At 41.4% G+C, this 14,232-nt stretch overlaps 1 protein-coding gene across 1 annotated transcript in view; it reads right to left on the bottom strand.

The window, feature by feature from the left end:
* The window catches only part of RYR3 (ryanodine receptor 3), a 457,031-nt gene that overhangs the window by 7,106 nt on the left and 435,693 nt on the right, over positions 1-14,232 (bottom strand). Inside the window, 8 exon segments of the mRNA XM_070378270.1 lie at positions 75-209; positions 4,271-4,417; positions 4,698-4,758; positions 5,173-5,300; positions 5,737-5,779; positions 10,080-10,210; positions 11,838-12,038; positions 13,261-13,347. Of these exon segments, the coding sequence (XP_070234371.1) occupies positions 75-209; positions 4,271-4,417; positions 4,698-4,758; positions 5,173-5,300; positions 5,737-5,779; positions 10,080-10,210; positions 11,838-12,038; positions 13,261-13,347 (933 nt within the window).

Genomic DNA, 14,232 nt, shown 5'->3' with positions numbered 1-14,232 from the left:
TCTGTCTCCACGCTGCCACTCTGCCCACAGCCCTTCTGCCCCTGCCAGGCTGGGCGGCCCCACAGGGAACTCACCGTCATCATGTCATCACACTTCATGTCGGGCTCGTCGTCGTCTTCACTTTTGTTGTAGAACTTGCGGAAGAAGTTGAATGCCACCACGGTATAGAGATAAACCACCACGGCCAGGAGACCAACGGTCAGGACCAACTGGGAGCAAAGAGAGAGGGGGAAGAGAAGTGGGTCTTCACCTTAAAAGGCTGGTGGGAGACTCCCAGAAAACAGGAAAGTGGAGTGATGAGGGGACGCGAACAGTGGCTGTAACACTCCAGATGCCGAGAGATGAGACCAGAGAAGAAAAACAGGCTTGTCGGGAGAAGAGTAATGATGAGCTCTCACGCACTGAATGGGGTCCCTGAGATTCATATGTTGAAGCCCTAATCCTCAGCACCTCTGAATGTGACTGCCTTTGGAGACAGGGCCTTTAAAGAGACGATTTAGGGCCTTTAAAGGGGTGATTAAATTAAAATGAGGCTCTTAGGGTGAGCACTGCTCTAATCTGACTCGGTTTTTTTAACAAGAAGAGAAGGTTAGGACTCAAGAGAGATACCAGGTATGCACTGAAGCATAATAAAGTGAAAAAGCTGCAGGCCATGGAGAGGGGCCTCAGGGAAACCAAGCTACCCACATCCTGATCTTGGACTTCCAGCCTCCAGAACCGAGAGGAAATCAATGTCTTGTCTAAGCCTCCAGTCTTGAGTACAGTAAGCCCCCTAGGTACGAATGAGTTCTATTCCACGAGGGTATTTATAAGTCCAACGAAGTTAGCCTAGATACCCAACTAACACAACTGGCTATATAGTACGGTATTGTAACAGGTTTAGAATACTTTTCACATAAATAATACGTAACAAACACAAAAAATAAGACATTTTAAATTTTACAGCACCTTGAAAAGTACAGTGGACAGCAGCTGGCACACAGGGCACACCGTATGTAGGGACTTACTGTACATTGCTACAACCGCCTGGGCAGACTAACGCCTGGGGTGCTGCACAGGGGCACGTGTAAGCCATGTGGGACTGAAGGATGAGCAGAGCCACGGCACTCTAAGGGTGGTTACTTTGGTTTTTTACAGAGAGAGCAATGACCTGAAGCTTCATGATGTAGCTGCTGCTTATTTATTTGTAGTTGACTCACAATGTTGGTTAGTTTCAGGTGTACAGCACAATGATTCAGTTATACACATACCCCCATACATATCCTTTTTCATATTCTCCCCATAGGTTATTACAAAATAGTGAGTATAGTTCCCTGTGCTATAAAGTGAGTCCTTGTTTATATTTTATATGTAGTTGTATCTGTTAATTCCAAACTTCTAATTTATCCTTCCCTACCCCCATTGGTAACTAAGTTCTAATGCTGCTTCTAAAGAAACTGCATGAAATTAACACATTTGTAAATCAACTATACTTCAATAAAAAGAAAAACTGAGTCACACTGCTGTACAGAAGAAATTAACATGACACTATAAATCAGCTATACTTCAATAACATTTGTAAAAAATGCAAACTACAGATTCCTTGGGCTGGTGGGTATCTATCCCCACATCACAGTATTTCATAACGAACCATGAACTGGGTAACTGTCACAGCTTTGCTCAACCATAAAAATTCTTACAGTAACTTCAGAGTGACATCTTTCATAATGAAGAAACCTACCTTGGACCTTTGCTGGCGTCATAGGGCCTGTTTGTTTCCTGGCTTGTAGGAAGCACCATAAATGAAGACTACAGAAGACCTGCTCATCTGGCCTACGCCAGGGAACAGGTGTCGGGCTGCATTTGGTGAAGATCAACAAGATAAAATCTTTGCCCTCAAGTTGCTACACAGAAGGAAGCGGGCAAGATAAGTACCAGAACTGACGTATTCAGTGACTTCTTGAACAATGAATTTAGTAACTTTATATCTTAAATAGCAGACTTCACAGACAGAAGCGCTAAAATGCTCTTGGGTGAAATAGCCTCTCTTGAGTCTCAATTCTCTTAAGTGAGTATAACATCTACTTTGGTTGTGAGCCTGTTGCAACACTTGGCACATGGTACAAGCTAGGCACATTTTTTAAAAACCATCTTGTCAGAGTTTAGTCAGCAAGCCCATATAAAAAAAATGATTGTTTATACTTTTCATTTAAGGTGTACTTTTGCTGTATAATGCCATTAAGCCAAATCAACAAAATGTGAGCTTTCAATATCTGAGTAAAGGGGAAGAAAATAATTCTCTTGATAAAAAAAAAAAAAAAACATATTGGAGAACTGGCATTCCATAAATCACATTTTGGGAGAGGCCACTTTTATAGGATAAAACTTCCCAAGACACACATGGAAAAATGATACACAATGCTATTTCTCTCCAGATCCTGTAAGGAAGAATGTACCGCTCTAAGCAAACATCTGTATGACCGGTTCTGTTATCACCTCCCCAGACTTTTAGCTTTTGTGGCCGCAAATGTCTGTCTCTACCTTCCCTCCATTCTTTTTAGTGTCAACCAAGAAACAACCAAGAAACTGTTGCTGCTACCAGAAGCCTAGAAGAAATAAACCATCATAATATCTGATGATCTAGCACCCTTTCATTTTAGAACACTTAAAAGTTAATTTAACTTTTTTTTCTGGTTGGAATTTTCGTTTTTTAAGGTGTGCAATGTGATGACAATATATGCATACATTATAAAATGATCACCATGCTCAAGTTAATGAACACGTCCATCATCTCACACATTTCCTGTACGTGTGTGTTGAAAACACTGAAGAGCTACTTTCTAAGCAAATTTCAAGTATACAATTCAGTAGCTTTAACTGTAATCACCATACTTTACTTTAGATCCCCAATTTATTTATTTATTTAATAACTAAATAGCTAATTTATTTAATAACTGAAAGTTTGTACTTTTTGACCAATACTGCCATTTCCCCCAACACCCCCTGGTAACTACTGCCCTACTCTCTGGTTCTAGAAGTTTGCCTTGTTTATTATTTCACATAAAATGACACCATATGGTATTTGTCTTCCTGTGTCTGGCTTATTTCACTAAGTACAATGCCCTATAGGTTCATCTATGTTGCTGCAAATGACAAAGCTTCTTTTTTATAGCTGACTGATATTCTGCTCTATGTCCAGAGCAAATTTTGTTTATCCAGGATGGATATAGGTTGTTTTCATATCTTGGCTGTTGGGAATAATGCTGCTATGAGCATGGAAATATAGGTATCTCTTCAAGATACTGATTTCATTTCCTTGAGAGAGAAATATATACCCAGAAGTGGAACTGCTGGATTAATATGGCAGTTCTATACTTAATTTTTTGAGGACTTGCCGTACTGTTTCCTATAATGGCTGTAATTAACTTCACCTTCTTTTCTCCTTTCTCCTAGAAAGATTTAGAGATGTGAGGGAACATGTCTCATTCGTGGATTTGCACTTAATGAGGAGTAAAATGCTACGGAGTTTGTTGACAGGAGGAGCCATTTGCGAATTTTAATGAAGGGATTGACCCTGACAGTTCTGTAGTAGACAGACTGGATACTGATGAGACTGGATATAGAGCAATGACTATACAGATATATATAGACATACACACATACATGTATATATAGCTGTGTATGTCTGCATATAGCTGTATATATGTGTGTAGATAAATATCTATGGGGCTTCCCTGGTGCTCAGATAGTAAAGAATCTGCCTGCAATGCCAGAGACCTGGGTTCAATCCCTGGGTCAGGAAGATCAAAGCAATGGCAGCTCACTCAGTATTCTTGCCTGGAGAATTCCATGGACAGAGGAGCCTGTCAGGCTACAGTCCATGGAGTTGCAGAGTCGGACATAACTGAGCAACTAACACTTTCACTTTCACAGATATCTGTCATTGGTTCTTAATTGGAAGCGTGTAGGCTATAGTCATGTGGTCACAAAGAGTCGGACATGACTGAGCGACTTCACTTCCATACTTCCATCAGAAGTACCTAGTGACTTTTCTAAGTACATACATTGATCTAAATGTTAAAGGTCTCTGAATCAAGGTCTTCTTCCTTTTAATTGGCTGCAATTTTGCAAAACCAATCCCTATTCATTCAAGCGTTTGACCATGAAAGGCACGTTATACACTACAACACATATCTTCCTGTCATACACTAGTGTACTACCTGTTATTGGTTATGATTTTTCCTATCCGTGTCTTGGTCCCTCCCATTCTGCACCAGTATAAACCCCGTACCTGTTTGCCATTGTGAGTGACAGAGGACAGAATAGTCCTCAGAGTCTTGAAGCCCATTGCGATATCCAGAAGATGAGCCGCGAAGAAAAAGTTGTTGTAGTGGCCCAGGACTGACATGGTCGTGTACCAGGCGAGGTAGAGAAAGGACTGGGGAGTGGAAGAAATTGAGCAGCTTTTCAGGCATTCATGAAACCCACTTTTTCTCATCTTGGGCTGTGAACTGACCCAAGAATTGCCAAGTGATCCCCCTCTGCCTTATACTATTGCATGAGATAGAAGTGTCCCCCCACACCCTAAGGCTGTCTGTCTTCCACGAGAACTCCCTGCACCTTCCTGGGCTGCCTCCATAGCTTGTTTCTTTGTGGCATCTAATGACATCCCTAGACTTGGGGGCACAGGATTTCACTTTCCCAGATGCCATACTTACATTGTCAGTAAAAACAACTCCCAGCTTCCAGACATGGTACTTCATGTCGATGGAACTTAGCCTAAAGGGGAACAAGTCATTTCAAAGCTTATAAATGTCAAGATTTAAGTGTTTAATAAGGGAAAAAAGTTGTTTTTTTTTTTTCTCTCTTGGGGTTTAATAAATCTATAAATATAGCTCTGAGCTTTATGAAGTTGTATGTGTTACCATGAGAATGAGAGTGGCTGAATCACACATCTTGAAATTTTAATGTCTTTCTCCTTCAGCTCTATCAGGCATGAAGGCTGTCTTTACATTTTTTTAAACCAGTATCTCCCTGCTGCCCCAATATATTAGAACCTAGAAGAAACAGGCTAAACTAGAGCCCGAGACAACAAAGACAGGATTATGAGTTTTGCCTCCAGCACAGGGAGGACAACTGGAAAGACAAAGGGTCTAGGCAGCCAGACTCAGATTTAACTCCTAAGCTCTGTACCATGACACCAGGGAGGCCGCCTCTGCTTTGGTCTCTTCCACTGGGCTAAAGTCAAGGGCATTTTTGTCCAAACCCAGGAGTTCAGCAATGCGTTCTGCTCCATAGAGATCTCCATATTTGTTGATCACCTAAAGCAGAGAAGAGAACAGGGTGCGCTCAGGTCATGCACCACCATCAGTGTTTTCTCCAGCCCCGATGTCTCCAGAGCTACGTCGCACTCTGGGCTCTTCCAAGGGGTTGATATGAATCAAAATGCAAAAGGAGAATGAGTAACCCCCACATAAAACAGAAGCAATAAAGACAATTAAGTGAAAGCTGCTTTTCTGGCTATCATTTTGGAAGGGAGGAAAAAACCTAGTACATAGAAAAGTGATTGTGTTAAGCTGTTTAACTAAGCCCCCAAATGACATAAGTTCATATAAAACCCTTTCTGTTGACTTACTCTCCTGTGATACCATCATAAAAGCAGCATTAAATTTATCCATGTTTGTTAATGGAGATCTTGAAGAAATTTACATTTCTTTGGAGGTCATGGAATTCCCCTGCCACCCTGACAAGACATACCTTTCTCTTTACAAACTTGTCCCAGTAGTTATTAGGGAAAGATCTGAAAATGAAAATGAAAAAGGAGATTTTCTTAACATCAAGGCAAGCACATCAAGAAACTTGGCAGTTTTCGAGTGTCTGGACCTATGATCTTTTTGGGTTTTGTCCTGTTCATTGAAGAATTCAAGATTTGATTGAAGTTCAGAGTCACCACAGGTCTACCAGATTTCTGATCTCACTTTGTGGTGAGTTCTCATCTGAAACACCTGAAAAGCTACTTTGCATTTTCTACTTCAAAATTATGGTTAAGAGCCAGGAAACACATGCAATAAAGCTTCATCAAGTGCCCTCTTTGGGCTTCCCTTGTGGCTCAGCTGGTAAAGAATCCACCTGCAATGCGGGACAACTGGATTCAATTCCTGGGTTGGGAAGACCCCCTGGAGAAGGGAAGGGCTACCCACTCCAGTATTCTAGCCCGGAGAATTCCATGAACTGTATAGACCATGGGGTCACAAAGGGTCAGACACGACTGAGTGACTTTCACTTTCACTTCAAGTGCCTACTTTACAGCAGTAATTGGGGTAGGTACTGCAGTCACAGTGGTGGGAAGTGTGGACAAAGTCCCTAACTGTGAAATTTCCAGTCTGGAAATCCCCACTAGCTAATTACATAGGGGTTTTCCTAATGGCGTGTTCTCCTCTCTTCTCCATTCCAGCATAATTCCTGTGGGGTACAGCTTCCCCCTTCTCCAGGCATCAGATCCCTCTCTCCTTCGGAGATGGTCCCTACACCATCCAAACCTTAAGCCCACGAGGGAACTTCTTTCTTCTGCTAGGCAGCTTGTACCAGCTCCACTGCAAATAGCTTCTTATTGTTAGAGTCAAGAAAGAACTGTTACATTCAGGTGTGTTGGCAGAAACCATTTAAAATATTTTGCTCCTATCTAGAAAGATTAATCCTACCAGAGAGGTTCCATTTGAGTCTAGTTTGCAGCCAAGGAACCTCTGCCCTTGATGCAAACATTCCTACTTATGTCTTCCTTCATTTAAGTCATTCTTGTTAGCTCTGGAACACAGAGCTATTCTATAGAGGCCACCCAAGTTGGTGATGAGGAAGGGGGGCCACCCTCTGTCCATGGACCCCTCAGAAGAATAAACCTGAGCAAATGCCACCTCTCCCACAACAGGGTAGCAATCTTAAAAAAAATTTTTTTTGTATATTTGAAACAGTCTCTCTCTCAAATGTCCAAATGATTCTTAAAAGCAAAAAACAAATGCTGGGCTTACAAAGTAAACTGCTAATAGATTTTATCTACGGAAGATGGAAATAGTTATTTTGATTTTCTTCTTTGTCCATTTTTCTGCTACTTGGTATTTTTCATGTCCTATATTTAGAACCTAAAATAAATAAAACAAAAATAAGCCACCCTTCCTCTATCCACACTAATATCGCCTTTCTCTTAAATCTTATACAAATTGTCTGTAACACACAACTGAGCTTGGCCACATTTTGGCATAAGTGGAGGATTCCACAAGTGATGTTGAAGGGCCAGTGACAGAAGGCTTTGGTCAAGCCCCTTTCACAGAGGTGATCTTACTTTGATCTGAATATTCTTGTCCCCTGACTAGGCATGTAAACTCCTACAAGGTAGAAAGCACAATTCCACTTGGTAATATTCCTTTAAGTGAGGGGTAGGCAAAGAACCTTCAGAAGGGAAATGCATAAATAAGTGATACATCTATATACGAATGGTCAAGAAAAGTAACATAAGAGGCTCAATCTCTTAGAAATTAGCAAAATGCACAAGAAGATGCTATTACACACCTACCAGATTAGCTAAGTTATGTGAGGATAACAAGTGCTGACAAGGAGACAGAGAAGCAGGAACTCTCGCAGGGCGCGGGCTCAATGGAAATCAGGATAAATATCTGCAGATCCTACTATTCAGCAAATTCGTCTCCTGGCCTCTAGTCTAGAGAAACTCACTTGTGCACCAGGTATAAAAATATTCTTCAGAGCACTGTTTGTAACAGCCACTAGTTGAAAACAGCTGAAGTATCCACTGTCAGGAAAACAGCTAAATATACAATAATATACTCACCGAATGGAAAGTGCCACAGTTTTGAAAACGATCAGTTACAGCCACACACATCAACCTAGTTGAGTTCTTGAATGGGGTGCTGAACAAACGATTCAAGTGACAGTACAATGCGTATAGTCTGATTCCATTTATATAAAGTTCAAAAGTAGTTAACGTGAAACCACATGTTTAGGGACACATACCTAAGTGGTAACACTATACGCTAAAGCAAAACAAAGTATCAGGAAAATCAGGAGAGTGGTTAGCTGGGGCCTGGGGAGGACAGGGAGGAGAATACCTAAGACTTCAAAGTTTTCACTGATGTTCCAATTTTAAAGATTTGTAGTTCATTTTATTACTATACTTTAAAATAGACATGCATTCTATATCTTCTTCTATATGTATTTAACAACATAAAAATATGAAAACTCTCTATGACATAACAGTTAACTTTAAAAAAGCAGGTTACAAAGTACTACATGTACAATGATACCATTATTGTGAAGAAAAAGGTTCATTGATTGAAATGCTTTAAAACAGCTATTCTCCTTATACATGCATTTCCCTATTCACGGGTATTTCAGCCACTTCAAATAAATGTTAGTAACCATCCTTGTCAAAACAGTTTAGTGTGCGTGTCTCATTATCTCTTGAGGATAAATTTCTAGAAACTGCACTGTCTTTTTACTGGGACTCTAAGGCCATATCATCCTGCGCCACAGACACAAGCGTTAACTGATACATGATCTGTCTTTGGTAAGCTTTCTGTAATTAATACTCAAAATTTTTGTACTATAATAACGAGGGCTCAGAAATTAGTCTTAGTAGTTTCCCTTAGTTTTAAGTGGGGAGATTGGCAGTGACCTGCAGGCAGAAACATGCTTTTGATTGGCAGGCTCTCACCTTTTTTCCCGTAATAGTCGAGCCTTCCCTTACTAGGGACTATTTTACAAAGCTCAGCGGTGCCTTTGCAAAGCTGCGTCTCTCAATTTGCTTAACTTTGGATAAGCAGCATTTTCTTCCCCCAAGAGTCAGGGCTGCTGCTTCTAGATGTATATATTTTATTGGTGCAGCCGTGTTTCAAAAGTTACCTTTGTTTATACAGTCAGCCCTGCTGCTTTGCTTTTCTTTCAGCGCATTGTCTTACAGCTCTCATTTTCCCTATTGTGAATACACTGGCATTAGAGCATCACCTTTGCTAATGGTGATGGTCGTTTCTTTTCTAAATTTTTACTGTGGTTAAAATATGTATAACTTTACAATCTTAATCATTTGACTATATTTCCTGCGTTGTACAATATGTTCTTATAGCTTATTTCACACCTAAACGTTTTTACTTCTTACTCTCTTACCCCTAAATTACCCCTCCCCTTCGCCTCTCCCCATTGGAAATCACTACTTGGTCCTTGTATCAGTGAGTCTGCTTCTTTTTTGTTATATTCACTAGTTTGTTGTATTTTTTAGATTCCCACATATAAGTGATATCATACAGTATTTATCTTTCTCTGTCTGACTTATTGATGACGGCCATTTTTTTTGTTTAACAGTGAAAGGAACTCACAGCCACGTGACATCCCAGGACTGTAGGAGATAGTATTCTCATCAGTCTATTAACAAAGAGGAAACTGAGGTTTATGGAACTTGATTCCCTTGCCCTAGGTCACAGAACCTAAGTGACAGAGCTGACTCAGTACTCTACCTCTCTGCCTCCAGAATCAATGCCTTTTCCTACCACATTAGCAATTATACACATGCCTACCAAGAAGGCAGGCTTAATGCCACAGGTCTTAACATCATCACCCAGACGATCCTATTTTAGCTGCCCGTGGAGATGCTTATTAAATTCTATTGGGAGGAGTTCTGGTATCCACTAGGCTATCTGTTTTAGGAGAAGACTTCTGAGACTGCTGTCACAGGACAGCTGTGCCATTTAGGGACTCTGAAGAAGCTGATCAGCTTCATCTCCAAACTCCTGGGCCAAGGAAACACTATGACTCAAACATGGGAAACTAGATTAGGGAGTATTTTGCTGAACCATCTGATCCATTAATTAAATATGCTAAGCACTTTCTGATAATATCCTCTGTCTGCCATTAAATGCATAGCATACATACAACTGTTGGAGGAACAAGACGCTACTTTGTGAAAAGGCAGGGGAGAAAACAAGTCCCAGAAATCAAAGGAAGGCTTATATTAACCAGTCTCCAGGGCTGCTGAAAAGGTATTATTTTATTTATGGTAGAAACTCCTTTTTCCTTTTTGGGGTGGGGGCAAAACTTACGGCGTGTTGATTACCAAGCGATCCCACTGCCCCTTGATGTCATCTTCAGAAGGCTGTTCAGTGATATACAGGCCATCAAACTCCAGCTTCCTGGCGATTTCTTTTTCTCTTTTGAATACGACCAAAGGGACCTAGGAGCAGGAAGACACTGTACTCGAGCAGGCTTTCTAATGACAGCATCCTCTCCCATGCATATCTCACAAATGGGCCTTCCAATGTCAGGGCAGCAATCTCTGCAGTGGGATTCTTAGGGTGCCTAGTTGTGGGTCCAAGGCTAAATAAATCACCTCTCACTCCTTTGGCTCATATACCTCCCTCTCCAGAGCTGATCTGATTTGGCCCAGCCTTCAAACAGCTGACAGTACTACAAACTGGACTTTCTGGCTTGTGCTGGTGAGAAGGCCACACGTAGATGAATCACAGGGCTGAATGAGTTAGGTATCCTAAAACTGTCAGGCTGGAGGTTGACCAAGATTTAGAAAGGACAATAAACTATTCTAGTTCAATCAACTATATTGAACAGCTGGAATAACACGGTAAAAATTCCAACTTCCTTCAATGGCTAGGGTCATATTCTCATGTCTTTGAAACTTGGTTAATGAAATATGGTTTAATAGTTAGAATGAGAGGATCCACTGGGCTCTGTATACAGTCTTTTGCTACTGAAGTTTTCTTCCTGACGTACCTTCTGAGAAGAGCTCCTGCCTGGCACACTTACTTGTTCTCTACCATTGCTTCCCATTCTCTTATAATTATGACTTTGCTTCTAGCCTAGAAATGGTGACACATTTATAAAGACCTACCACAAAGGAGGTACGTACACAGGAAATACTGGGAAAACAACCCACTTGTCCCAACCATCACCAGACACACAAACTTAGTTAGTAAGGTCAGAGGATACCACTGGAATCTCAGGATATAAGAAGGCAGGATAGTCAGAGCTCCACAAGCCACAAAAGCTTAATTCAGATAGAGCCAGGGCTTCTCATCAGCTGGGAAGCTACTAGTTACTTGGCAACGTCCCTGAGACCTTGGACTGTTTCTCCCAATAATGCTTTCTCAAATCTCGTGATATCTCTACCCCTCACACTGCTCCTGTATTTCCAAGACAAAAAGGCAAATTTTTGATAATGATTTGTAAAGAGTTACTGCCTACTCTTTTCCTCTCCTTTATTTTTAAAATTTATTTTATTGAAGTATAGTTGATTTACAATGTTAATTTCTGATATATAGCAAAGTGATTCAGATATATATATATGTATATATACATATACATAAATATACATACACATACATTCTTTTTCATATTCTTTTTATTATGCTTTATCACAGGATATTAAATACAGTTGCTGCTTAAAAACAAGGAAACAGCACTGAGGAAATAAAGGACTCAGGATAGGAAGGTGGCAAAGGCTGATCATGAGCACTGCACAGTGCAGCATCAGTGACTGCTGTTGGTTCACGGATGAAGTGGGAGGAGAAGCAGAGAAAGGCAAGAACTACATTCAGTACCCTGTGATAAACCATAATGGAAAAGAATATGAAAAAATGTGTGTATGTATGTGTGCATGTGTATGTGTATACATATACATATATATGAATGAATATGAATACATTCATATATATGATTGAACATATGAATGAATCACACACACACACACACACACACACACGAATGCATGACTTTGTTGTATACCAGAAACTAACACACTTGTTCTCCAAGGGCTCTGATTAGCCTCCGAGTGCCTGGCAACCTACCTTTAGGCAGTAGTAGCCCACCACGCAGACTAAAGAGATGATGGTGTGGATGATGGCCAGGGCCCGCAGGGTTGGCGCCATGTACCCAGTGCTCTCCTGCAGGACAAAGAACACCACCGCCTCTTCCTCTTCCTCGTCATTAAAGGAATTCCACAGGTTTGCAACATCCTCTGTCTCTTCTTCTAAAGGTTCTTCGGTGACCTGGTCCAAGATACACACCTTCTTAGAAACACCAGAAAGACCTCTGCCACTAGGCTCTCCCCATATATTTTATATTGCTGGCATTTGCTGTACAAATAGTAGTGACTCCATATTACCTGATGAGTGAATAAGGTTTTTAAGTACTTTATTCCAACAATATTTTTAAGAGACAAATCCTCGCTCTTGAAAATAAGCCCCAAATTTAAAAGTTAGGAATGTCTTACTACATATTCTACAATCCCTTTGCTGCAGGAGGTAATCTTTGAAATGCTATGGCCTGGGAGGAGACTTAAGCCAAACAGGTGTGCACAAGTGCACACATAACACACACAAAACATTTCTGTTCTTTCTCAGGGGCTGTTAACGTCACAGCCATCCTCACACAGGGACTCCCAGATCAGCGCCTTTGAAGCTGCCACCCTGCAGATCCCGCTGCCTGCTGGCTCTCTGCACCTGCCTACCTGTCTGAATCACTTCAGTCTCAATGTGTTTAAAGCCAGGCTTCACCATGCCCTTCGACACAGTTCCATTTTTCTACCATGGGCAAGAGCAAGCCATTCATTTGTCAAATGCAAGACTGATGTGGGTAAGAGCATGTTTTATACAAATTAGATCTGTGGTTTTAAATAGGAAGGGGGAGAGGCAAGTGACAACAACCAGTTAAAGACTATGTCAAGAATCCAGGACCTATGACATTCATTAATTCATTCTACTAACATGTATTATGCACCTACAGTGACAAGATTCACTTACCAATGTTCAAAATCTCCATTTATCTCGATGAGTCCCTCTCCTCCACATCCAGAAACCAACTTCTGTTCATTCTTTCTTTGTAATAGTTCTAACATACGGGTCAGCTATCATGGCTGACTGTTAGTTTTATCCCTCACAGAAATAACTGTATTTATTATTCAGTTTGAAATACCTTATAGCTCCTAGTATAGGGTGTAGCACATTGCAGACATCCAACAAATATCTGAAGAATTAAGTAACAACTAGAACAATCCTGAACGACTGAAATGGTGCCCTAACTGGCTTCCCTTGCAACCTGTCTCTCCATTCCCCCCCATTGCTGAAGACAGTATCCTTTTTTAGAAGCTAGTGTCTCAGAAATTTCCTTAGATACTAGAATTTTTGCTTAAATTAAGAACATAACTCCTTTTACTTAAAAAAAAAAAAGCATATAATCTATTCAGCAAATAGCCCCCAAATGAAGTATCACCTTGTAAAAGAGCAGGATGAAGTTGATAGCGAAGGCTACAAACAGAGCAAGGAACCTCAGGTTGTAGAAATTCCTGGCCAGGTAGTGCTGAAAAGAAAAGGACAAGCAGAAGTAGGAGAGTGCTGGCAGGGGAGGGAGCTTCCCTCTCTCACACAGAGGGTCTCAGAGGAAGTCTACACAGGGCTAGTCCTGCTCTTCTGTAACCACTCATCCAGGACAATCCTGGCCTTCTTACGACTTACTTGGTGGGGGATCAAAAGTGATGATTTTTTAAAAACTGCTTAAAATGACGCTCAAGGGAACCCTACTTAGTTTAAAGCTCAGAAAACCAAATGCCTAAACATACCCTTAGCACAGGTCTCAAATGGTGCTATGAAGGGTGTCTGTGTGTGTGTGTGTGTGTGTGTGTGTGTGTGTGTATTCTGCAAAGGAAGTAGTCAATTTGGAAATTATGAGTGATCTAGGCCCACAAAAGAACCCTGCAACTCCCACCCCAACTGGAGCCAGACTATGGCCGAGAGTCCTTGTCCTTTGAAAGTCACAGCCCGAGCTCCCCTGCCTCTCCCCATTCCCATGCCCAGTGGAAATAGCAGCACTTGAGGACAGGAATGGTAGCTGCTTGCGGAGTGGTCAGTCTCCGTGGAAAAGGCTCCCACCAGTGGTGCTGGGAGGCTGTGGTCCCAGCCTTTAGCAACTGGCCTCAGTGAGCAATTCGCCAGAGAAAGGATACTACAAGCTGGGCTGAGGACCTGTGGAGTAACAGAGCTTTTGAGAACTAGTAATGACAACCTACCACACCACAGGAATGCTCTTTCTGCATCCGAATGATCTCACTACTTCTGAAGTTTCTGACTGGCATGGGCCCAGTCCCCAAGGGCACACATAATGCTCTCCCTCCTGGAGAGAGCGCAGGGCAGAGGAGCTGGAGCGCTTGCATTTCCCCTTTTCCTTTCCCTGTAACTGGTGGTTCAG

The sequence above is a fragment of the Bos mutus genome, chromosome 10, assembly GCF_027580195.1.
Source record: "Bos mutus isolate GX-2022 chromosome 10, NWIPB_WYAK_1.1, whole genome shotgun sequence".
NCBI lineage: Eukaryota > Metazoa > Chordata > Mammalia > Artiodactyla > Bovidae > Bos > Bos mutus.
Note: the sequence above shows the minus strand (reverse complement) of the source record. Positions and strands in the feature narration are given on the sequence as shown.